Source organism: Lynx canadensis, chromosome A3 (genome assembly GCF_007474595.2).
Source record: "Lynx canadensis isolate LIC74 chromosome A3, mLynCan4.pri.v2, whole genome shotgun sequence".
Lineage (NCBI taxonomy): Eukaryota > Metazoa > Chordata > Mammalia > Carnivora > Felidae > Lynx > Lynx canadensis.
This window is the reverse complement of record NC_044305.1, coordinates 53,797,589-53,824,263: the sequence shown is the minus strand read 5'-3', so window position 1 is coordinate 53,824,263 and position 26,675 is coordinate 53,797,589. Positions and strand designations below refer to the sequence as shown.

The following is a 26,675-nucleotide window of genomic DNA, read 5'->3' as shown; positions in this document are numbered from 1 at the left end:
CTGGAGAAAACCCTACATCTTGTCTGCCCAACCATGCCAGCGCCCAAGAAAACCACCACGGGCCTTTGTCAACAGGGCAGCGTCGGGCCTGCGCACTCACCACGGGCTCCCATGCCAGCATCATCTTCGCTTTTCTAATGTCAGGTTTTCTTTTCTGTGGGTCATCCTGGGCTTCGGAGAGAAACTGAATCTCACTTCCACTTCCTGAATTGTTGCAGAAAAAAGAAAGGTAAGAGAATCACAAACCACTCTGGGTGTGACTTCTGCTATACACCTCAAAGCAAAATCCCATCTGTGCAGTGAATAAGGGAGCACATCGCAGAACACATTTCTCACGGAGTCACTGAGCCACGTGAGGAACTGTACCTCTGGTCCTACGAGAGCTTGGTGAGAGGCGGTTACTCTGCCTCCACAGGCCTGAGAGGAAGGACAGGGCCTGTTCTAGCTGCCAGCTCCAGGGCAGACCAGCCACCATCAGCGAACATAGCAGGCATGCCCACAGGGTCCGACTCCGAAGTAAGTAAAAATGGTGAATGGGGAGTGTGGTCATCTGTGATGCCGATGGCGCCAGTGAGCCACATCTGAGGCATCCATGTGCTGCAGGAGCGCCTCGCTGGAATTGGGCTGGCTGTCAACTCGTTTAACCAAGTAGAGTGCAGGAGGAATGACCGTGGGCCAGTCCCGGGCTGATGGCTTATGGAAGACCTGACCATTTATTCACCTGCAGGTGTGAGCTCTGAGCCAACACATAAGCTGTCCAGCTACCCTGCTGGGGAGATCACATGCAGAAGGACAGAGAACCTGGCTTGTCCCGCATCCTAGCAGGGCCCCTTCCCTGCTGGCCAGCAGAATGAAGCCACACCAGGGGCCATCGGCAAGACCTGCAGAAGAAACCCCCAGCAGAGGCCAGCCCCGATCACAGATCCGTAAACAAATAGGATGGTTGTTGTTTTAAGCCTCTGCAGTTTGGGCTGGTGTACTTACTACTCAGCCTTTCACAGAACCACAGAGGATCTTGTCAAAATGCAGATTCTTATCCAGAAGACATGGGTGGTGTGTGTGATTCTCCACTTCTAACAAGTATCCCATGGGCCCCACTTGGGGTAGAGGTTCTGAATGGTCTAGATCCCAGACAAGCTGTTATCTGAGTACATCCCTTCCCTACTTGGGTAGAGATGGGCAGACCCAGAGTGGGAAGGCAGGGGGAATAGAGCTAGGGGAGGCAACTGGGGCTGTGAGATCCTGCAATTTACGTCTGAGGAAGGTCAGCTCCCGTCCTGTACAACTGGCTGGAGCTGATTAGAACATGCTGGTAGATGACAGCCCCATGCCAGGAAGGACAGCCCTGAAGAATCAGCACACCTAAGTGTGGGGTCTGAACAGGCAAGGCACTTCAGAACATCCTATGTTAGGCTTACCCCAGGTCTAACCACTCCAGTCTAGTTGTGTCTTGACTCAAATTTCTCGATCAACTATGGAAAACAGGCACCCCCTATGAGCCAGACTTCCCAGAGCTCCAGTAAGCGTGCCGAAATGAGGACAGGCTTGCCCAGTGCACACTTGCAGCCCAAGGGCTGGCTGAAGATACACGAGCTTCTTACAGCTTTTAGAGTACGCCCTTGACTGGGGCTACTCCCAGTGTCTACGCTGCCTCCAGTGGGTGATGGCCAGGTTGGCCAGAGCTGTAAAGAGCTTGAAATCGCCAACAGGTTCTGTCAGAAACATGCAAGCTGGTGTCGCTCCCTCTTGGACCTCCAAAATCCCCTTCTCATCACTGTCAGTGATGACTGTTTGGACACCAAACAATCGTCACCTGTGCAGCGCTCCACCAGAACCGTGTCTTGAGCCCTGGGAACAAGCGCTTCCTCCTGCTCCACCCCGACCTGCTGACGCAGCTGTGACCACAACCCATCTCCTTTCCCACGCCCCTTGGTCTTTATCTTCCCATTACTTAATTAAAGAATCAGAAAACAATTAAGTGTTCCTGATAAAGTTCTGCTTTTTATCCAATTCAATTAGCTTGTATTAATTACACATTTTTTAGTCAAGGTGTTATTAACTGATAGCGTGAGTGCTGCCAATTTCACTCAGCACGGTGTTTGTCCTACTTACCAACAAGGTTTTTAATTAACTGAGCAAATTCTAGGATTGTGTGTTCTTCTGGGTTCCCCTAAGGAAGAAACGGTTGCTGATTAGAAGTGTAATCCCAACAGCAGAGATCTCTACCACTCAAACTGCATGTAGATCTTCAAAGCATCCACGGGCTAACTCTGGCATCTTAGAAAGTCACCAGGCTCCTGCCTCTTCCTATTTCATCAGGTGCTTAACTGATTGGGATGCCGACTAATCCCTCCAGCAAAGTACTAAATTGTACCGAGTACTGCTTTTGTCCTCCAGACTTTCTGTTAACAAGAACACCCTTCAGCTAGGTGAAGAGCATCTAATAAGGACATACACGTTACCTGGCCTAGAAGACCAGGACAATTTCCGTATCTAACATTACCATAACTGCGTTGTCACTTTGCATAAAAGTTTGGTGCTGCAAATTAGCTCTCCTAAGACAATATATTTCCCTCTGGATACACTGTGTTAACAACTTCAGTAATAATGGATTTGCAAACTTGCACACGGAAGCTGTAACAGAAATGAAATGCACTCACGGATGAGGGCTCTGGGCAAGCCAGAGGGAAAGACTCGATGTGGTTTATAAAGTGAGCTTGCTTTTGGGGGCTTTAAGGAAAATCATGTTCTCCTTTCTTTTCTTCCCTCACACATGACAGCAGCCACTGTCCTTCTTCCTTTCCTATTCCTGCTACTATCTATCTATCTATCTATCTATCTATCTATCTATCTATCTAGAGTGCACACACACAGGCAGGGATGGGGGGTGGAAAGAGAGAGGGAGAGAGGGAGAGAGAGAATTCTAAGCAGGCTCTGTGCTGTCAGCACAGAGTCCGACCCAGGGCTCGAACCCACAAACCATGAAATCATGACCTGAGCTGAAAGAGTTGGACGCTTAACCAACTGAGCCACCCAGGTGCCCCCCAATCCTGCTACTTTCATTTGCCACCTCCTCTCCATCATAAGAGACCACCATCAAGTTTGGCAATTTCATATCCTAAATATGCTGCACTCCCAACTTCCTGGTCTGGTCGAAGCTAGAAGGAAAGAGAGGTAGGAAGGGACTCTGGTCTTACATATGAGCACAAAGGAAGGACTAATTAGCAGAGTGGAGTGATAGGAACTTGGGAGGGAGGGGCCTTGTCTATGTCAGGACTACTGGCAGACATTTTTCAGACTTCAGGGAAGACAGGTTTCTATAAGAGATGGGAGTTCCCAAATGGCCCTGTGCAAAGCCACATAACCCCCAGAAAAAAAGCAGGAAGGAGCTGGGTATCTTAAGACAAGATCGGTTACTTTAGGAGGGCGATAACTGACAACATGCACATTTTAAAGGGTCTGGAGCAAAAACCCAGGATGAGGGTGGCATGGCCTTTAAAGTATCAGGTAAGCAAATGCTCAAAAGACACTGAGGCTCACAAGACGTGTCTCATTCTATTTTTAACTTCACGTTTCTTCAAAAGTGCATGAAGGTAGCCCTACGTAGGCCCTTGCAGCAACTGGCCCCCATGATCGGTCAACAGCCAGACAAGGGAGTGACGTCTCCATGTCTCCTATTTGGTCAGAATTCCCTCCAAACTCAGGGAGACAGGAACTCTACAGCTTGACTGCTGGTTACAAAGAAAAGTACAAGGAAAGGTTTTTGAGGGAAGTGGTTTCAAGAAATAAGCAGGCATGACCACTCCTGTGTAGGAAGCAGGAAGAGGTGGTTTGGGAGAAGCACCTGAAACAGACTCTAAGTCTTGTCAAGGTGAGGCCATGGCTCCAAAGAAGCTACTGTCAGGGGCCATAGGCAGAACATCTTGAATGATGGACAGTATACACTGGACAAGATGGAATGAGGGTGCCTGGGTGGTCAGTTGGTTAAAGTGTCCAACTTTGGCTCAGGTCATGATTTTACGGTTTATGGGTTCGAGCCCCATGTTGGGCTCTGTGCTGACAGCTTAGAGCCTGGAGCCTGCTTCAGATTTTGTATCTCCCTCTCTCTCTGCCCCTATCCTGTGCGGGCTCTCTCTCTCTCGAAAATAAACATTGAAAAAAAATTAAACAAGATGGAATGAAGCCATTCAGAAGACAGTAAGCAAGAGGGTAGGGGGACTCCAGACATGAACATGAACTCTGGCTGAGAGCTGGGGAGGAGACTCAGAGGGTCTGACCTTGCCCTCCAAATCCTTGGAAAGCTATCACACTGTACAGCCATCAGACTAGCTGTGAATGGTCCCCACGCTGGGAAGTAAGGCCAGTGGGTAGCTCACAGACACCAAGATTATAGTTCCAAATAAGTGCTTCCTGCCAATGAAGTGCTCTGAAGGGAAGCACGTTCACCAAGCAGAAAACCATGGGGCAAAACCACCTTCTGATCCCTCCAACAGAGAGACTCTGGGACCATGGGAAGCAATGAAGGAAGAAGCAACAAAGGTGCTCGGGGCAGTCAGTTGAACTATAGATGTGATCAGAAACTGGGAAACTTTAACAACTTCTGTGATCTCTCACTTAAAAATGTCTTACAGAGAGTAGATTTATTATGTCAAACAATGAAGAAAGGAATGCACACAAAAAATTGTCCATCTACAGCCACAAAGGCTGTCACACATTTTTAAACCCAGGCCATTCAGGATGACAGAGGTGGGTGAGTGTTGTTGTTGTTTTATTAAAAAAAAAAATTTTAACATTTATTTCTGAGAAATAGAGCGTGAGCGAGGGAGGAGCAGACAGAGAGGGAGACACAGAATCTGAAGCAGGCTCTAGGCTCTGAGCTGTCATGACAGCACACAGCCCGCCTCTGGGCTCGAACCCATAAACTGTCAGATCATGACCCGAGCCGAAGGCAGACGCTTAACTGACTGAGCCACCCACGCGCCCCACGAAGGTGGGTGAGTGTTTATCATGCCATTCATCCATGCCTTGCAGATATTTTACTCCTTTGCAAACTCTTACTTTGTTTTGTGTTTATTTTTTCCTCTGTTATTCAGCAGGTAATACACACGTATGGCCTACGTGTGCTGCTGGGAAATATAGCACAGCCTGCTGCCCTGCATGGTTTTACAAAAGCAAGGAACTCTAACATGACCTGGGGGGCATGGAAGGGGCGGACGTACTCACCAGGTTGACGGGGCTGCTGACGTTGCTGTTCATGAGAGCCACGAGACCATTCACCAGATCGCTGGAAAAGACGGGAAGGCAGGGTCAGGCGTCGCCTGCTATAGTGCCCAGGTGCCCTGCAGACCCACCCCATCTCCCGGAAGAAAACCAAAACCCAAATGGAAAACCAACAGTCAAAAGCAAAATCCTGCAAATCAGCAGCGTTGAGAATGCTGTACTCATGGATGATGACATGATGTCTGGGATTCGCTGTCAGTGTGTGGGGGACAGACGGCCAAACAGGATGGAAGCTGACTGATGGGCCTACGTGCTCTACTTCTGTATATTTCTGGAACACTTCAACGATTAAGCGATAAAAATAAAATAGGCGTACACCCCAAAAGATGGTGTTTCTACAGCTTCTGATGAAAAGTCCATGTTTAATGTGAACCATGTAGCTGGCCCATGTGAAAAAGCAATGATTCAAAAAAAAAAATAAAAGACCCACTGAAATGAGAGCACTCCAGTATGTAATTCTCATACTGGCAAATCACAGATAAAGCCAAACAATGCACGTTGAAATAAACCGGACCACTGCTGCCGCCCCTCAAACTTCACTTTGCCACCTCCCCCCGCCCCACCCCCCCAGACTCCTCGCATGGAACGGTCAGGGGATCTGGATGTTTCAGATGGATCGTGACCGACTGGGCCATGAAGGTGAAGAGAAGTAAGCAAACTTTCGCTTACCAAGGTTTGGTTCTTATTTTCAGAGGCTTTAAAGTGTGGCTCTGTTAAAAAAAAGTTACTTCGTAAAAATGACACCTCACTGTGGCACACAAGCACTTGTTCTACGTCTACTTTCATCGGCTGTGCTGCTCAGGAGATGTTTAAAGTTCTGCTCTGGTGATCCAAAGGCAGTCTATGTTGAAACCTTCCCCTCCTCCTCTGTCATTACCAGCAAGGAGCAGGTTGCCAGGGTCAATTTCCAAAAGAAAACCTGTTTTTGCTTTCCTTTTCATTGGGGGAAAAAAAAAAATCTGGGGGGTAGGATATTTAGCAAACTATTTTCTGAATTTTTGTCTCTGACGATTGAGTATTTTATGTGAACATGCCTCAAGTCCGTTCCACTCTCATAGGTCAAGCACAAATACAAGTAACTGCTGACTTTGGATGACTTTTCTAGAAACTGACAAAAAGTCACTTCATCACGATGGCAGTAATTATTATATTACATCACAACACGTCTCTCATGGCATCGGCCACTACATAACTCGTAAGAAGACGTTAAAAGCTGCCATTCCATAGCATCCACAATCATTTTTTGAACTGAAGTGGGGTGGGGGAGGGAGGGCCCGCATTAAACTGGAAGGCAACGGACTCATGCAGTCATCCTCGTGGCAGGGACACGCATCTTTTATGTAATAAGCTGGCAACTTTTAAGGTCAAAATTGCATAGATCACACTTTTAACCTGAAGCTCTTTGAAAGTGTCATTTTGACAAAGTGACTTTAAAAAAAAAAAAAAAAAAAAAAAAAAAAAAGCATGACTTTCTTGTGTGAATGAGGCCGTAACCTGACCGTGAAAACATCAGACCCAGTCATGCCAAGATGTGAATGTGTATGGTATGATCACCTGGACCTCAGAAACCATGAAATGTCGCTTCAGGGCAACTGTGGATTTTGGAAAGTTAACTTAGTACAGTAAGCACAGACTCAGACGTTGCACATTTTTAACTGCAAAGTAAACAAATTCTCAGTTTCTAAAAAACAGCTTGGTAAAAATAGCAAAACTGTAAGTTATCTGCCTCAGCGGGGTCTTGAATAACAAAAATTGGAAGTCAGGAGAGCTGTTTGCCCGAGCTTGCTACAGCCATCGGAGCACACACCGTGGGCACGTTTGGTCCTGAGCTGGCATGGTGTCCGTATGTGCACCATTGAATTCTTAAAATATTTTAATCACTGGCGGAAGAGGTATGAGGCTATTTTAAATGAATTTTGTATCTGCTGCCTTTGAAATAATAAGCACGGCGAAAAAGATCCAGTTCTAACTGCTCTGTTACTGCACAGTCTCAATGACAGTTCACGAGCTGTCACCGCTGGAGACGTTTGGGGGCCACCGGTGAGGTGGCTCCAGGAAATGCCAGGAACTGCAGGACTCCCTCACAATGTGCACAGACTGCGGGTGGGCGAAGGCAGGTGGGATGAAAGTGTGTTATTAGGAAAGATGGTGCTCGATACCCAGAGGTCCAATTAAGATGGTCCGGATACAGAAATGTAGCATGATGAATTTTCTCTGAGCGCATGGTTCCTGGGGTAAGTGCTTTGAAATGAAAACAACCCTGAAGGAGTGGCTGCTGCAAATTTCCTGGTTAAATCCTTCTTAAGAGTATCTGGGCAACAAAATGTACCAGTTATATTTTACTCCCAGGCTTTGTGTCCTGCTCGGCAAGACACTCAAGGCCAGGGAGGAAAAAAAACCAAAAAACAACAACAACAACAAAAAACCACTGACCATGATGTATATTTATTCATAGCTTTCTTTTAGACTAAATGTGAAAATTAACAAATACTTTCAGGGGAAAAAAAAAAATCTATGGTAGTTGTTTTAATTTTGTTTAAAAGACTATTTTTTTTCCTAGAAGTTCTATTTTTCAAAGAGACTTCCACCCAGGACTCTCACATAATCAGACAAAAGTCTATGGGGTTGCTCTGGCCAAGATGGCCCAGACCTGTGCCCACCCCCCACCACCCCATCACTGCTGTAGAACCCCTGGGATGGCCTCGGGACACACCAGGAATAGCATTTTCCGAATGACAGGCATCCCAGGGTATTTGCATTGAAAAGTGAAAAATACAGGGTACCCAGATGCAGAGCTGGATTTTACGAGGATTTAGGATATCAGAAACTAATAAAGAACTCATAGTAACCATGTCATGTGGGAAAATATTTTGGTATATCCAACTGTTTATAAAGTACTCTCTTCCCAGAACCCAAGCTGCATTTTAAAATGTCACCAACTGAACTGACTGACAAGAAAACTAGACATATGAGGATTAACAAGAAAACGATAAAAATTACCACGTGAGACTATTCAAGAAAGTTCTCAAATGTGTTTTTTTTCCGTTCCAGCATAAAATCTGACATGAGGACAGTCTACCTTATCTTTCCCTTAATGAGGACAGTCTCACCCGCCCCAGAAAGCCACATTTCAAATGGGTCTGATTTCAGCACCTGTAGGTTTGCTGGATGATTAAGGCCATCTCTCCAATTGGTGTGAACCGGAAATCAAGTCGCCCTCAGAACTGGGCAAGTTTCCCTATGAAACACTAGGTGGCAGTAAAAGATTAGCACATGAGTCATAAAAGTCTGGGACTTACTTGCAAAAAAAAAATTAAAGATTTTAAACGTGGGGCTTGAACTCGCAACGCCGAGGTCAAGAGTCACATGCTCCACCAACAGAGCCAGGCAGGCGCCCCTAGAATTTTAGCTTTTAAACAGAGAACCCTAAGGGCTTTCCATCTGAAAATTAAAACGGACTTTTAACCGAGCCACGACAGAGATGTGACAATAATTAACGTATAAAACAGACACAGGCTGTTTGGGCCGCACCACCTCTGCCGGAAGCGGCCCAGCTGCCTTACCTGACATACTGGAATGCTCTCGTCTGCGACCCGGATCCGTACACCTAGGAGGAAAGCAACAGTCAGGCTGCCCGAGAAAACCACACTGCAATGGGAAAACGGGGTTCCTGAGAACTCCAGGGGCACAGACTGACCTCAGAACTGACAGCGGAGGGGCAGTGATGCGACAACTCACTCTGTACTTCAAAATAATGCCCCAACACGAGAATGTGCACATACACACGTGTCAAGTCTGTCCTCCAGAGTCGGCAGCAGAAGGAGTTGCTTCTACTGCGGTCTTGTGATGGGTCATGGATTACGTTGGGTTCTGGGGCCTCTGCGTCCAGCAGGGTGACGGACACGCATAAGCAGTGAGCAGTACATGTAACAGTCCACCCCGACTGCCCATCAGAACAGCTGGTGCTCAGTCAGACCAGTCACAGAATCTCTGGGGGGGAGGCGGCCAGGCACCTCGGTATGTTTACAACCAGTTCCCCAGGCGATCCTAATGTGCAGCCAAGTTTGAGAACCACCCAGGAAACTCTGGATAGGAGACGGAGGTGGCGGGAGAGAGGAAGAGGAGGGCTTCAACGCTCCATTTGTGTCCCCTGCATATCGTCATGTCTCCGGGCCTCCACTCGGTTCCTTTCCTCCACCGCTACAGACCCCCTTGTCTAAACGTCCCCTCCTTGTGACACTTCTCTGGCTCGTTCTCCAGGCCAGAGTGAACGACTCTGCCCTTGATGCTCAGCCATTCACACCGTTCCTCTAGACTCTCTCTGCCACTCACACCAGCTTCCTAGGCTGTGGGCTCCTGGGCACAGGCGCCATGTCTGACTCACCCGTCCCCTGCTGTAGCACACACCACCAGTGCTCCATGAACATGTGCCGAACAGTAACCTTGTAATAAGCTCTGCAGTTTACAACCGCTTAGAATGAAGAGATGGACACAGAAGGCTCTTTGAAGCACCCCCTACAGTCACAGAGAAGGAAGGAGCCACAGGGCTTTTGTTTGCCTGCTTGCGGTGGGACGGTGGCAGCGGGGAGGACGAACCGCCTTCTGGGACAGCCTGATTTCCAAGCCGGAACAGAACAACACCGGCGCCTCCTGCCACAGGCCGCCTGATGCCAAAGAGGAGCTGGAGGCCAAGAGCCCCACAGTCCACACCAGCCTCCTGGCCTTGCTTCCCAACAGGGCTATGCAGGGCTCGGGCCGCCAGACTGGAGAAGCAAGTGGGAAGGGACAGGTAAAGGGAGAAAAGCATGCCTCACAGGCACCTGCCTTTTTCTTTCTTTAAAAGGTTTATACCTGAATAAACATTTGCATATACCAACGTCAAAGGGGCATCAGATTGACCTACTGGGGCGAAGGCCCTCCCAGCGAGAAAAGCCCAGGGAACTGATTTAGGGAGTCTTCTGTCTACAAGACACAAAACATCGAAGAAAGAGGAGTGCACCTCTCAGAAGCAGACCCACCCTTTCCGGGCAGTTCTGCCTGAACCCAAAGCCTTGGTCTTGCTGGCCCTTCTGCTACATTTGGGCAAGTGAGAAAGGAAACCTCGGGCCCAGTAAGTAGGAAGTAGAATTGGGAGTGGGGGAGGGCCATCCACTACTGCAATGCTGGCTCGTCCCCCTTGGAAATCCACCTCCATCCGAGGGGTCCTGCAGGTGTGACTCCCGTAGTATTTTTCGTACAACCTCATTACAGATGGGGTCATGGAAGCTCAGAGCGCTGCAGTGACCGGCATCCAGGAGAGCAAAGTCTACCCTGACTCCGAGTCCGGGGATCTTTTTCCTACCCCACCGCATCAGTAATTTCAGAACGGCCTGTAGCTTCAGCTGTCAGCGATGGCCTACCAGTTGGCACTGAGCCATTCTCCCATCTCATTATAATGTGATCCGATTTAGACGACCCCCCTCAACCCGAGTGACCGCATCCTCAATGCATAGGTTTGCGGATGTGAAAGCTGTACTGTTGGTTGTTGGCCATGTACCTGCCGCTCCCGGCTTGTGGAGTCAACACGGAGGGTGCAGACACTCCTCTCTGCCTGCACCTTCCCGCCGCCCCTGGTCAGGTCCCTGCGACAGCGGGTCAGGTGGTCTGCTGCCACGTGCCGGCAACACGCACAGAAGCCCACTGCACGTGCAGAGCGGCAACGGCCTTCAACGTGCCTGGCTGCAGGCGTGGTCTCTACTCCCACGAGCCCTCCGTCCCCCTGACGGGACCCAGTGCCGCGGGCTGGCTGAGCCAGAGCGAGGGGCAGGTTAAGTGGGCTGCCAGCGTTAGGACTCTGAAGAATCACACTACACGCCTTCTCAACAACAGGAGTTAAGAGAATCGTGATGGCGACGCTCACACAACGTCGTAAACCCAGAGGGAAAACTCAAGCAAGCTGCGTCTGTTGAGTGTTTCGCACAGTGGCCTTGTTCAGAGGGCCCTCCCAGACGGGGCAGGGACGACCAGAGGCCAGGATGTCCTCAGGCACACCTCCCCAGCTGTAGGCACCTGAGTCGGCAGAGGCGGGGCTCAGTCTGTCTCCTTGAGACCCAGAGACAAAAGCCCCTCAGCAGCACCCCCACTGCAGACACCTTCCACTGAGGTCCCACTTGATGTCCAAGTGGGGTAGCAACTGGCCCTCGGAAAAGTCCCTGTTACAGAAGGAGGCAATGGGAGGACCCCTATGCCCAGACTGTGGCAGGAATGCAAGGATCCCGGGGACCCCCACGCACAACTCTCCTGGATCCTGTCGATGATCGACTTTGAAGATGTGCTCCAGTGTGTGCACTTAGTTCAAATGCACTGTGAGTGGTGCCCCCGGAACCTTCTTCCCTTGCATCCTTATAAAGTCCTATTGGATTTAAGTTTCTGTAGAGTATCGTATCCTTCATCTCTGCTTTGGTTTAAATCCGTCTCCCTATATACATCCCCAGTATTTATTAATACGATGACCTTGAATTCCTGTGTGTACAATTCACTGTGTGCAATGTGAAGAAATAAAGGATGCACGTGTGAGAGAGAAGATGCTATGTGCCCCTCTCCCCAGCAAATACACCCACCCTGACCTCAGAGCACCCGGAGCCCTGCACACCCCCCGGCCCAACCATAAGGCACACCAGGGCAGGCACCGAATCTCACCCGCAGTCCTGACAACAAGCAGATAAGCAACAAATGCTACAACATGAACAACCCAGGGCCTGGTGCTGCCGGTGAGACGGCACAGCTCCCACGGCTGCCTAGTTTTCCTCTAAGAGAAGACAGCAGGGCTTTGAGCAGCTCTGGCTTCGCTTCATGGAACATGAGAAGAGCAAGGAGATTCAGGGTCCTGCTCAGTCTGGTAACGAGGGCTGTGTGCAGGTCAAAGCAGAATGGAGATTCAGGAATTCCCAAAAGGGAGAGGTAAGCCAGTGGGCGGGGAGGCAGCCAAGAGCACAAGGAGCACTACCAGGGAGTATCACAGGGGAGGGGGAGGAGCATACTGAACACTGCAGGGGAGCACCACAGGGGAGCACTTTGGGGGAACGCAGCAAATGTGGGGGGCATGAGGAGCACTGTGGGGCGATGGGAGTCATGGGGAGGACAGCCAGGGAGCATGGGGAGCACTATGTAGCGAGCATAGAGAGTAGCACAGGAAGCACTGCAGGGGAGCACAGAGAGCATGGGGGTCATGAGGAACACGCAGGAGTATAGCGAGCTCTGTAGGGGAGCACTAGGGGGAGCAAGAAGAGCACCACAAGGAACTTGTCAGAGAGGATAAGGAACACGGCGGGTGGTGGGCGAGGTATGAGGAGCCCTGCGGGGCATCATGGGGTGCATGCATCAGCCCAAACCCCACTGCTGTGCCTCGTGCCTCTGTCAACGAAGGCCCCAAATCAGAGAGCACTTCTGATACTACACTGTGGATACAAACAGTGCATAAATAAAATGCAGACTTTGGTCTCAGAAGTAGGGTTTCTCCAAAATTTCCCTTTAGAAAAACAGCAAGACTTTTAGATACAGACTGTGACTCAAACCCCAATTCTTACACATCCAGAAAAAATCAATGTCATCTGCAAGTTGGAATAAATCACAGGAAGGTGGCAAGACAGAATTAAACCCCACTGTGAACGTGTGTATAGGTCACATGTGAGCGAGCAAGTGCTTAAACTGAATGAACTCAAGTCTCTTCAAAATAAACTTAATAAGCTAGCCCTCCTCAAACCATACTCAACTATTTTCTAAACTTTCTGAACTGGATTGCAGGATTTTCTGAGCTTCTGTGTGCTCAAGCTAGACAGAACAGAGCTTCTGTGCATGACTCACAGAACTCAGCAAAATATTCCGAGTCACCCTAACAGAGGTCTATGACTCAAGGCGGGGACAGGTCCAAAGAATGGTATTTGCCCAGAGATAAGATAACAAAAGACTTCAGGGAAATAGCAGCTGGAAGGCGGGTGACCACAGTAACCCAGCTTGGAAAAGGGAAGGCAAGATACTAAGCTGCTACAAATGAGATCTTTAGTCTTAGAAAGAACTTGCTGGCAATGAACAGGAAGGGAAAGGATGGTTGCACCTCCTCGTTAAGCAAAGTGTTCCCCAAGATGGGCTGGACAGAGAGTCATGACACATGACCTCCTCCTCCAAGACTTCTCCACAGAGACATCTGACGAAAGAAGAGAGGCTATCTCAACGGGGTAGCAAAGGACGAAAAGTTTAGCGACTCCATTAAATCACTAAAGGGAAATAGAATGCTGTGTGACAGGAGGGACCAGACACTTCTGAAAAGCCTCCCTGAGGACTCCTGCCACCAGAGGCGCCTAGAAAAGATGGAACGCGGCGTGTTTTGGACTCGTCGCAGTCCTGCTCGGCACCAGTCGTCCTGCTGCCGGGTCCCTGGCACAGAAGCTCTGGTGGCGAGGAGACAACACATGAGTTACCACCATCTGCCCACAATAGGTGCTTTCTTGGGCGGGTGAGGACTAGCTTCCCACCTGACACTTGGAGCACTGGCTGCAGCCCAGAAGGCAATCAGTCAAGAAGCTGTTTCTCAGAAAGCTTTTAACAGTTTGCTCTGCAAACAAAGGCAGCTCTGATCTCGGGTGTGAAGATAGTCAGCGAGGGCAGTGGGTAAAAAAGCTCCGGGAGTGTCCCTGAGGGTGAGGAATTCTCAACCAAGCAGCTGGACTTGAGGGGTCCCCGTGCAGGAACCCGGGGGGCCCAAACAGCAGGCAGAAGGGGAACACGGAGAAGAGGCAGCTTAGCTTTCAGTAACACTGAGACCACTACTTCCAGAACAAGCCCCAGAGCCCTTGTGCTCATCACAAAGGCAAGCAGCCACTATAAACCCAATCGTTAGCTTGACCAGCACTCATCACACGCCTCCTGGGCACCAGGCACTCTTCTGGCAGCTGGGGACTCGGCCATGAATGAAACTAGTTCCTGATTCCAGAGCTGACACTCGAGAGGGGATTGGTGGCTGGAAAAATAATACTTCGGTCAGTGATCAGTGCAAGGAAAACAACAGAAAGCATGGTTAGGAGGGGAGAGTGGCAGGTGGGTGTCATTACATATAGAATGGTCCAGATGAGAGGATGATTGAACAGGGAGATGCCTGGAAGGAACGTGCTCCCTGGAAAGGTAGAAGCAAAAAGCTGGGGTTGCAGAGCAGCGGGGCAAAAAGCTGGGGTATGCAGGGAGGCCCGTGAATCACGCTCTCAGCAGGTGAAAGCTCTCGAGCTTCTACTTATCTTTAAAGGCTCCCCTGGCTGCTGGGCAGAGAGCCCCCGACAGGGAGAATGAGTGGCTGGAAGGCCAGGGCAATAAACTGGGAGTGTGTGGCATGAGGGCCAGGGGCAGTGACAGAAGAGGTAGACGGGGCCGGATTCTGGATCTCTCTAGGGCAACACCACCAGGCTGTGCCAATGGAGTAAGAAGGAGAGGAGCCAGGGTGTCCGCGGCGTGGCCATCTGCAGGCCCCGAGGCTTGGAGCCAGCAGCTGGTAAGTGGGAGGGGGGAGCAGGTGTGTGGCACCCTGAGAAAGGGTTTGGATTCACCTCTCTCCCGCATGTGTGCAGCAAAAGTCACCCACAACATGTGTCTTGCCCTGGATCAGGGGGCACATCATCTTGTAACAGGCTCAGCGTTTTGTTCTGAATAGGCAGTGGTGTAGCCAACCTAGCCAAGAAGAAATAGGAGCACCACAGGGAACAGCGATCGAGAGCAGAGGCTCCGGCTCAGACTGGCAGCCGCTGTCCGGCCACATAAGCTTGGGCAGTTCCTCTAACCTCCATGCTTCAGTCTTCCCAGCTGGACAGTGGGCTAATAGAACCTGCGCCCCATACAACTGTCGTGAGCACTGAGTGACTTAATGGAGCTTCAGTCTCCCCATCTGGACAACAGGCTAATAGAATCTGCGTCCCCCACATCTGTCGTGAGCACTGAGTGACTTAATGGATGCAAACGTCACTGAATAGGAGACGGTAAATTTACTCTGTTGAGAGACAGATGGATGGATACGTATGTACACAGAGCTGTAACGTTCCCCTGGAATCCACTCAGCTGATAAGCAAACCATCCTGCAGTTTTCAGAGTAACCAGACCCTTATCTACCCTGGATGTCCACCAAACTGAGCCTGAAAGGATGCAGAGGCTACAGGGCTGGAAGATGTGAGGCAGACAGGAGGAGGAGGAGGAGGAGGAGGAGGGATAAAGGAGGCAGGAGGGCAGAGGAGCAGGAAGAGGAGAGGGAGAGAGAACCGAGGATTGAGCAAAACCAAAGAAAACCATCTGAACTGAATCAGCAAACCCCACATAGAGCAGGCGAGAGCCACTCCTCCCCGAGGTGGCAACAGGGGGTGGTGGAGATGAGCTACCCATCCTGATGCCACAGGGGTGTCTGAGGGCATGGGGCCGCTGGTGCTCACCTGTACTCTGCGCTTGAACCATTGACCCCAAACCACCAGGATCCTGAAGCCTCCCAGGTTGAGTGCAACCAGCAGAGGGAGTATGGGCGTCACCATGACAACTGCCAAGACTTGCCCCAGACACCTCACTTAGCAACCTGAGGGTCACTGAGGACATACACAGCCCTGGCTACAGCCGGAGGGCCAGAACAATGTCCAGAAAGGTGGTTGCTGGCAGGCTGGTGCGGCCAGACATACCTCAGGGCCCGAGCAGCATGGACCAGGCTGTAGCCCGCACACTAGACTATCTGTGCGCCTGGAGAACAAGTCCACCAGGTTCTGCTGCTCCTCTTCTGGGTTCTAGCTCCGCGCCTTCCCTCCTCTTCACTAAGGGCAGCAGGATGTGCCCCGCGCAAAGGGACAACTGCGGGAAAGTTATTCCCTGAACCAAGAGGCACTGCTCCTTTGTCACTTGCTGGCAGACTGCCAATTTTTTCTGCCCCCACCCGAGGCCCGCACAAACCGTGAGCGGCTCGCCCTGTAGCGCCTGCAGGATGAAGTTGCTGACGACCCGGCCGTCGTTCATGTGCATGCGTGGCCCAAAGGTGTTGAAGATCCTGGCCACCCGCACTTCCACGCCTTCCTGGAACAGCAGAAGAGGACATGAGATGCAGTTCACTTCGTGTTTCTGGTGCCCGGCCCATAAAGGAAGTCTGAAAATGTCTGGCTTTTTGCTCCCAGATGAGAGTGGTTTTCTGGTTCGGTCTACATGATGCATTCGTTAACAAATATGAAGACTGCACACAGTTATACCAAACTCAAATGTGTCCCCGATCCCACTATCAGGCCACTGGCATCAACCCTCTGCCAGAAAACCTGCGAGGTAGCTAAACAGTACATGGGGAAAACATGTTTGGAGAAAAAATTTTTCCCAGCAAATAAATATCTATTTCCCAAATAGGACCATGCCATGCATAGTCCTTTATAATCTTCACACAGTATTTCCAGAAGGTTTACTAGTCAATAGTGATTTAAATGTCAATGAATGTTTAATAGCTGATTTGAAGAAAAACAAGCAAATACTTTATCCTGGAAAAGAAGGGACATACGGGTATTCTTTTGAAGAGCCACGTTGTCTTACACTCTCAATCTGGTCCACTGGAAAACTTGTTTTAGTGAAAACCTAAAGACAATCTGGCACCCCCCGTAGGTTGGTATCTAAAAGACCTGGAAAGATACATGCCAACATTATTTAGAACGGCTGTTTCTACATGGTCGGATTACAGGTGCTCACTTTCTTCTACGTGTTTTTTAAATCTTTCTATTTTTGTTCCAATAAATATGTATTACTTCTTTTTTATAGTAAGAGAAATTTTTTTAATTTTTTATTTTTTAAAACGTACATCCAAATTAGTTACCATATAGTGAAACAAAGATTTCATGAGTAGATTCCTTAGTGCCCCTTACCCATTTAGCCCATCCCCCTCCCACAACCCTTCTCATAACCCTCAGTTTGTTCTCCATATTTATGAGTCTCTTCTGTTTTGTTCCCCTCCCTGTTTTTATATTTTTGTTTCTCTTCCCTTACGTTCAACTGTTCTGTCTCTTAAAGTCCTCGTATGAGCGAAGTCATATGATTTTTGTCTTTCTCTGATTAATTTCACTTAGCATAATGCCTTCCAGTTCCATCCACGTAGTTACAAATGGCAAGATTTCATTCTTTTTGATTGCCGAGTAATACTCCATTGTCTATAATATACCACATTTTTAAACCATTCATCCATCGACGGACACTTGGGCTCTTTCCATACTTTGGCTATTGTTGATAGTGCTGCTATAATCATGGGAAATATGTAGTACTTTTGTAATCAAGAAAAGTATATTTTCAAATCTATAATCAGGAAAGTTTTTTTTTTTAAATGTTTTTATTGACTTTTGAGAGAGAGAGAGAGAAAGAGATAGGGAGAGGGAGAGGGAGAGGGGGAGAGGGGGAGAGGGAGAGAGGGAGAGAGGGAGAGAGGGAGAGAGGGAGAGAGAACGCATGAATGGGGGAGGGACACAGAGAGAGGGAGACACAGAATCTGAAGCAGGCTCCAGGCTCTGAGCTGTCAGCACAGAGTCTGATGCAGGGCTCGAACTCACAAGCGGTGAGATCATTACCTGAGCCGAAGTCGGATGCTTAACCAACTGAGCCAGCCGGGTGCCCCCAGGAAAGTACATTTTTAAACCCCAAAAGGCTTCTCTAAACTATCTCACACAATTCTTAATTTCACAGGCTACTTTTTCATGAATCAAAAAGTTAAATGTTTTGGGGCGCCTGAGGGGCTCAGTTGTTTAAGTGTCCGACTCGATTTCTGCTCAGGTCATGCTCTCACGGTCAGTAGATTGAGCCCCATATCAGGCTCTGCGCTGGATGTGCAGCCTGCTTGAGATTTTCCCTCTGGCCCTCCCCTGTGCATGTGCTCATGTGTGCTCTCGCTCTCTCTCAAAAAAAAGTTAAATGTTTGCATTACACCCTGAATTAGTGGACTTCCACAGCATCTGTGTCTCTAATTTGTTTCACCCATTAGACTACAGACACGTATTTTCCAGGCGTCTGAGGACAGGCAGGATGGCAGCGTGAGGCCCAGGGGCTCATGTGCCCTCCAACTCCACTTGTTCTCACTGAGCTGCATTATATACTTTGGAGAGAACAGTACGTACCTCACAGGGGGATCATAAAAAGGAAGCCGGTCCTGCATAACCCTTGGCACGGGCCTGGCAGCCAAAAGCAGTAGTTGCTATTGTGTTTACTTGACCAGAAAGTTCTTATCTTTTCTAATTCTACTGCCTCAGATCTGGCACAGGCTAGGAGCCAATGGACCCTCAGCTAACCGGGCTGATTATGCACAGACTTCACCACCACTGGAATGACTGAGAGGTGATGAGCTACAGGGTCCCAAGGGCCCATGAGGTCTCCCTGTGGCTGGAACCACCTGGCTGGCCACCTCTGCTCACGGCAGCCTTATCTCTGTCCCAGTTGCTAGACAAACATTAGCAATTTTATGGGCACCAAGATGTGAAACTGTTGGGAAGCATGGATCCAGCAAACAGCTCACTTCTAGAAACCAGAAGGCTACATTTTTGCTAGGGCCTCCCAGCAATACATTATAATGCTCACATGAGCTATTCAGAGTTTTAGGATTAAGGTATGAGCTCTAATTCTAGGTCCATGAATAAATCATTCTTTTCTGTATTGAACTAACCAGAGAATATTTCCAAAATGGGATGAGGGGGAGAAAGAAGCAGAGATGTTGACCTCAGTAGAAAAGAACTCAAAAAGTAGCCACTTGCATTTAAATGTTAAGATGAGGAAAGATCAGAAGTGGATGAATATGACATTATTCTAGAAAAAGACTGGAAAAGCCTCAGCAAATTTACAAGAGCCAAACCCACGTGCCCAGCAAGGGGAAGCTCGTGGGCTATGTAAGGTTTGCAACAAATCAGATGCTTTCATCCTCTGGACTTTATCCTCTGGAACAACCTTCCAGAACAAGGCCTTATAAAAGCCGCGTTCTGAAGACATGAACTGACCAGGATGTAAAGGAGCCTGTTTTTATGGTCTTCCCATTTGGGTTATAAACTTAGGTGCTACAGGACAATGCCTCTGGATAGGTGTGGTTACCAGGATAGCCACCTCACCTTTCTGAGAATTCCAGCTCTCAAACATGAAATCAATAGCTCTCAAATGAAATCAACATAAACCCAAGGCTCATGCAACATAAGACCCACTCTCCTCTCATGCAGTGGCTCTGAAGTTTGCGTACTGCCTCCTCAGGACACAAAGGCCACCCCCACTCTGCATGCACAGTCTAACAGCCCTCATCCCCTGCGATCCTGCAGGGCCCTTGCATGACAGGGTGGATAGTCAACAGATACTGACACGGCTGCTTATGGTGGCAGCTTGGTGGGTGGACACATACGTACCTTGGAGGAAGGTATAATTACTCCCCATCTCACACCTGAGGAAAGGGCCAGTGTCTGACACAAAGCCTACTTCCCTGGATGAAACCCCAGAAGGTGCCTACAGGCTGCAATGCCTCTTCAGGGAGACCCTCCTCTGAAGGACCAATGAGCAAACGCATGCACAAACTCCTAACTCATATTCAACCTTCCGTCTGCCAGGGACAGAGTCGTGGTGACTACCGTGCTGGTGCATGACTTTCCACCATGGCATGTTGCAGGATCTCTGCACACGCACACGTGTGCATGCACACACACACCAGCGACCCGGAAAAGGAACTGCTGAGTCTTTCAGAATGGCTGGGTTTCACTGTGTCCGTGGTTTTGTCCTGGGTGGGGATCAGGAGTCATTCACTTAGGACTCTGAGCATCAGGAAGTTTTTATCAAGCATTAGGGTGACTCCTCCAAGTTTGAGACACAGCAACACAAAACCAGTGGAAACCTAAGAGAAGACAATGCTCGGGGTGCCACCCGAGTGAGCATATGTAAGCACACGCAGGTAAAGAACACGTGGCTTGCTTCGATAACTGGGCTTTGGAAACCGTGGCCAGGCTGCAGTAATACACAACCCCAGATGGTAAGCTGGCATCAGAAGTCTCTTCCCCTATTTCTAGGGCCCAAGAGGGGTGAAGGGTTTGGTAGGCAGGACTGACTGATCAACCAGTGGTAACTCAAGAGATACAGTGAGGGAACAAAGACTCCTTCCTCCCCAGATATCTCCAGAGGACAGAAATGCTGCCAGCAGAGATTAAATGAGCTCTCCCTCAGAAGCTCTCTTTTAAAATGCAATCATTGCTTGGCAACTACTGTCGCCAGCTACTGAACAACACAGCATGATCACAGTCACTGTCTTCGCCGATGGCAGGTGCCGGAGGACAGAACACAGAAGCCCTGCTTCGGGAGAGCAGGTGCCGACCAAGAGCTGACCATCTGCCACCCACTCCGTGGTTGTGGGCAGCCTGTTCGGAAGGCAGGGATGGGGACAGAAGAAACAAGAAGTGCTCCTGGGTACGACGGGCCTGACTCTGTGATGCTTCCATAATCCTCCTGACACCGCTGGGAGAAGTGCACTCACGTCCCCAAAGCAATAGGATCATGAGGCCCTGAACAGTGACCTGGGTAATTCCCCTATGACCTCTCCTAAATGCATCCTGATGAGGTCTGCAGGCCATTACAGAACACAGAGCAGTCTTGCCGTGCAGGGTTCTCCAAAGTGCTAAAAAGTTCCAATTCGCTCTCAGTGGTGGCGGAGGGAGGAGGACACACAAGGTCAGGGGCCACTAGCTACGTGTCTGCCTGGCAATCACCCTCAACAGCCCTGCTTTGGTCTTAACAATCAGCCCAGAGTGTTCGCTGTGCAGCGCATGGTGAAGCCAGGAGGGGTAAGTACTACTCTGCCAGTTTCCGGCTGGGACTTGTGGGGTGTGGAGGGCCAGGTGCTCAGCGAGTAAGCCGTGGAGCCAGGAGACAGGACAAGGCTGGCACTAGGCAACTCCAGGCCACGAGTCTTAACCCCTACGGATGAATACTACCTTCAAATATTTGACTTATAAGCTGCTTGCTGAATATATATTTTTCAAACTAAAACATATATACCAACTATGTAATTTTTTAAAAGTACCCTGGGGTGCCTCAGTGGCTCAGTCGGTTAAGTGTCCGGTTTCAGCTCAGGTCATGATCTCACAGTTCACGAGTTCAAGCCCCACGTCAGACTCTGTGCTGACAGCTCAGAGCCTGGAGCCTGCTTCAGATTCTGTGTCTCCCTCTCTTTCTGCCCCTCCCCCGCTCACATTCTGTGTGTGTCTCTCTCTCAAGAATAAATATTAAAAAAAATTAAAACAAAAAAGTACCCTGATGTCAGAAAATAAAACAAAACCCAAAAGGCCACTGGACTAGATGATTTCTGAGTTTTCAGTCTTTCTGCTTGGCCAATCTACGGTTTTATGAATGGTGGCTTGTTTTGCAGACCCAGTCCTGTAGGTGGGCCACAGACCCCAGAGAGTCAGACTCACGTGGGGCCGTGAGCTCAAATGCACACCAACCACTGACCACAGCGAGTGGACAAGTCCCCACATTTGAAGTCCCCAGATTCATCCAAGTGCACAAAGAACGCAGACCTTAATTCCTCCCTGACAAGTTCAAAGGACAGGTTTCCCCTGGGATCCAGAAGTACAGTGTTTCTATGAAACCCTTCATAAGCTGGGATGACATAAAACAAAGAAGCAATTACCATGAATTTATATGCGAAAATTTTTGAGCATTCCCGGACTCCAAAAGTAACCTCTCTTCGCCTTTTCTGATACCCAAGGACACACCTTGCTAACATGAACAGAATAAACCGAGACAAAGCCCAGATGGTCCCGGACACAGGTCAAGGCTCTGGCACCTGGCGCGATGCTGAGATGCTGTGTGTGGCTTCTGGGTAAGGCGCTCGGGGAGGGTGGGGGGGTGGGGGGGGATGGCTCACAGCCTCTGTAACGGCTCGCTGAAAAACCAACCCTGAATGCTACTTTTGCCTTTCACGTGTTTTTGTAAAGGTGACGATCCTGTTTGGGTTCCATCTCATTCCACCCCCTGGAAGAAGACTCACGGGAGCTTCTCCTTCTGTAAAGGATGTGTTCTGAAACGTGTACGTGCGATAGATTTTTCTGAGAAGTCAGGTTCTATTTAGAATATGTTAGTATATTTCCATACATGAAAACAAACTCAGGATTCTGAGAATCTTTTGGAAAAGGGAAAATCGTCCTTTAGATCTTTAGAAAAAGATCTCTAAAATCTTTAGACCAAGATTATTCATGCCTCTTTTCATCTTGATTATATTCTCCATCCTTATCCATTGGATTTATTCAGAGTAAGATACAACCACATACCATATGGGGTCTTCCCAATGAAGTGACAACTGACACTTCAGAGATGTGTCATGTAAAAAAAAAAAAGAGTTTAAGTTATTGAAATAACTAAGTAAAGATATGCCAAAGGATGATGGTTTATCCTTCTCTCTGGTCATTCTTTTTTCATCTGTTTCCAGACAGCGTAAATTGTACACCTGAAGCTTTGAATGTATCTTGCTATCTTGAAAGGCTGAATTTATAACTACAAACTGGCACAGTTCCTTGGTGGTTAACCTCACCGCTCTATCAGCGGCTGGTCATTCCAGAGCAATGCCGTGTGGACTGCCGGCCTGGGTGTCCTCACTGAGCGCGTGTGCTTCAGGGCAGCGCCGACGCCCGTGGACTCAGAGCTGCACCTTCTCTCGCCCAGCCAAGCTTCCTCACCCGCAGTGCCCCACCGGGACCACCAGGAAAGGGCCAAGGAGCATGCGCTGCTGCCAGTGTGGGTCCTGACTCCACTTACAGGCGGGGGAGCTAAGAACAAGTTTTGTAGCCCACCTTCCCATCTGGAAAATGGGCCACCCACCCCTACCTCCAAGGTGTCATGAGAATGAGGGGATATTAAACAGACTACGCCCTACAGGCTGAGCCCTAACAGAGGCCAGCACACCGCAGGCCCTCACAGCCCACAGGGTCCGGCTGCTCTGCGCCACCCAGAACAGGCCTGCAGGGCAGCACCTCCAGAACTGCGGGGCACTGAACTGAGCACTTAGGGTCCACAGGGCTACATCCACTAAGGAAGCACAAGCAGCAGCAAAGTCAGAGTTCTGAAAATCAGTCACTTGGGAGTGAGAACCCCAAAGATGGTCTGATTTGCCCCAGACCAGGCCACACCCCGAGGGGCCAACATTGACTCCCTCAGACCAGGCCACACCCAGAGGAGCCAACCCCATATGGACAGGAAGTGTCCGACCTACTCTTTCTGGGAGCTAATGTAATAATCCCGAGTAAAAGATTTTACTTGGGTCCTACATGTTTACATCCTTCACAGTCTTCTCATGGCGGCGTTTATTTTATTTGTTTTGTCCTTATTTTTATCTCTGGATGGGACTACGGGTAACAATTTTTCTTCCTTCCTGCTCATCTGTGTTTTCTTATTTTCTATTCCTGGCCCTGCATCCTGCCAGAGCAGGAACACAGCACACTTTTCGACTGCAGGAAATGCACCAATGTTTCTCTCCTCCTCCTCAGCATGGATTCAGACTAAGGAGGGAGACAGAAGCCGCAGGGGGCCCAGTTGTGGACCCATGGCTCTCCCTGCAAGGAAGCAGAGTTATTTGTAAGGCAAATAGTAGTGGGGTGAAGGTGGGAAGCCCATGCTGTGCCTTCTTCACAGGCCTCTCAGAACTCGGGCAAGGCCAGTGACCTCCGCCCCAGTGCACGGCCCTTGGCTGTGCTGTCCACACATCAAGAGGCGTGACCTCTACTTGTCTGCTGTGCGGCCACCAGATTCAGACATGACCCTGCCACCCAGAGGCACAGCCACTCCCTGACCTAGTGGCTACCCTACAGGAGCAGGAGCAGTGCTACGGCGGAAGGCAGTGGCATCACATCTGCTTACAAGTCCCAACTCACCACAAAGGGCATGTGCTATTTCCAGATGACAGTGACTGTAACACTCACCCCAACACGAGTCCTTGGACAGGTGTGCCAAACAATGTGATGAGTCTGGACAAGTCTACAGGCCACTAGGTGCTGTCAGCCGAGACCCCAAGCTTCTCAAAAGCATAGAGCCTTTCTTCCACAAGGCATTCTCAGACCTAGTACCAGGACACAGTTCCCACAGGTAGAGCCCCTGGTGTTCCAGTGAGAAGCACACGATTAACTTGACCATGGATGTGACTCTTCCATCCACACAACACTCGTCTGCTGGGGCCTTTGGTGTGTGAAGCACATCCCAGACATTCCACGGTAAAGGCATCATTCAAGTGAGGGACCGTCCTTCACCAGGACAGCCCCTGCAATGCAGGGACACCCTCTTGACAGGGCTCTTATCAGGGACACTTAGGCACAGACCAACTGTACACACAAGGGGCTTCTAATGGGAACATGAGTTTACAGTTTTCAGAGTAATGCTACTTGTGCCATTAACCTCCCAAGACCTCCGTGAGCAGAAACATAAATGCTGACAGATCCAGATTTATCTAGATGCTACATTCCCGATATCATGAGCCAGATGAATTGGATGCAATGGTAGTTTGTGTTTGAAATGAGTACCCTAGCTAGTGTGTGGATGTGTATCACAGTTCCTGGCATACAGTCGGTGCTCAATAAATGCTGGCTATATTATTACTACTACAATTACCATGAGCTCATACCTTGAGGAGATAGCTATTCCCTATAGACACTCCTTAGACTCACTGAATAAAAGTTCAATTAAAATGACCTATTTGCCCACCAGCTTTAACCTATCTAAAAATTCACTAAGAAACACCACAAGAATGAATGCAAAAGAAAACAGTTGAGAAACACAAGTCTTCAAACTCTTTATACAATAAAATCACGACACATGCCCCTTAAGAACACAGGTTAGTTTTCTCAAGTACCAACATATCCAGACGTTGTTCTCTGTATCTGGGAGGCCATCTTATGTACATTTTATTTTAATATTTATTTATTTTTGCGAGAGAGAGAGCCAGAGTGAGAGCAGGGGAGGGCAGAGACAGAGGAAGACACAGAATCTGAAAGACTCCAGGCTCTGAGCTGTCAGCACAGAGCCCGATGTGGGGCTCAAACTCACAGACTGCGAGATCATGACCTGAGCCGAAGTCGGACACTTAACTGACTTAGCCACCCAGATGCCCTGGGAGGCAATCTTAAATTGCGGGGTCAAGGTATTCTGGACTCAAGAATGAGAAAGTTATGCCCTTTCTATAACTGATTAATGCTTCTCCTTTTTTAAAATAATTTTTTTAATGTTTATTTATTTTTGAGAGAGAGAGCATGAGCAGGGGAGGGGCAGAGACGGGGGGAGACAGAAGATCCGATAGAACAGAGCCCAGTGCAGGGCTTGAACTCACAAACTGTTGAGATCATGACCTGAGCCAAAGTCTGACGCTTCTGAAGACTGAGCCACCCAGGCGTCCACTGATTAATGTTTCTTAAAATAAGTGGATAACACAAGCCGATTGCCCAAAGTAGCTTAGAAAGCAATTAGTTTTGCTTCTGGCTGAGAAAAAAGACAGAATAAATAAATGCCCACATAGGCAGAGGTTATTTTATGGGTCTTTAATGTTGGTATTTCACTAAAAATATAAGGGAAAAAACCCCTCCTGACAACTCTCCTCTGAAAAAAAGAAAGATGCTCAGGGACACTCAGTGCCGGTCACATTGACAACGCCTCTCCCCTCACTGCCATCTGAGGTTGCCTGCTGCTCCCAGGGACAGGCAATCAAGTCTCTAAGTCCTAGGAGTATGGGCCACACCATCTGACTGCAGTCCACAATGATTTATGCCCACATCCCTCACTCTACTAGAGGGCATGTCTGGGGGGACCTCAGAAAGCTGGTCCAAGCTCAGGGACAGTGACCAAGGAAAGGATGGACTAGCCTGGGTCCTTGCCTGGAGGCAGAGCTGGGGTGGGAACCGAGGCCCTCCACCTCTTGGTCAGTGGGCTCTTTTGGCTACAGTATGTGGGTGACCAGATCTGCCCCATGACACCATCCATGGGAGAAACCTCCAGTACAGCAATGAATAATTAAGAAGGCAGGAAACAGTATGAAATAAATATAAACAACAATTCCTAAGAAAGTTCAAATTAAAGCAATAATGAATTCATTTGTAGACCTATTAAATAACTCAGAAGAAAAGTAAACAACAACAAAAATAAACTTCACTAATTTGAAGGCTTCAGGAAAACACGGGCACTTACTAACTGCTGATGGGCAATTAGGCAATAAAGAAATGTACCATTCATAGTCATGTAACAGCATTCCAAACCAAAGAATGTATCTCCAGGAAACTGTTTTTTAAAACGGACATACACGGGAAAAGCTGCTGATAATACTATTAATTTACAGTAGTGGGAAACTAAACTCTCCCAGTAGCCACTTAAACACGGCATTTCATTCCTGTATGGCG

General features: G+C 48.9%; 1 protein-coding gene across 2 annotated transcripts in view; it reads right to left on the bottom strand.

Annotated features, from left to right (window-relative positions):
• Positions 1–26,675, bottom strand: part of UXS1 (UDP-glucuronate decarboxylase 1) — a 95,973-nt gene that overhangs the window by 1,133 nt on the left and 68,165 nt on the right. For both annotated transcript variants that reach the window (XM_030310296.1, XM_030310297.1), the window contains exons 10-14: positions 16,225–16,344; positions 8,844–8,887; positions 5,224–5,284; positions 2,113–2,170; positions 101–204 (exon numbers count right to left, since the gene is read on the bottom strand). In XM_030310296.1, the coding sequence (XP_030166156.1) occupies positions 101–204; positions 2,113–2,170; positions 5,224–5,284; positions 8,844–8,887; positions 16,225–16,344 (387 nt within the window). The remainder of the gene's footprint in view (positions 1–100; positions 205–2,112; positions 2,171–5,223; positions 5,285–8,843; positions 8,888–16,224; positions 16,345–26,675) is intronic.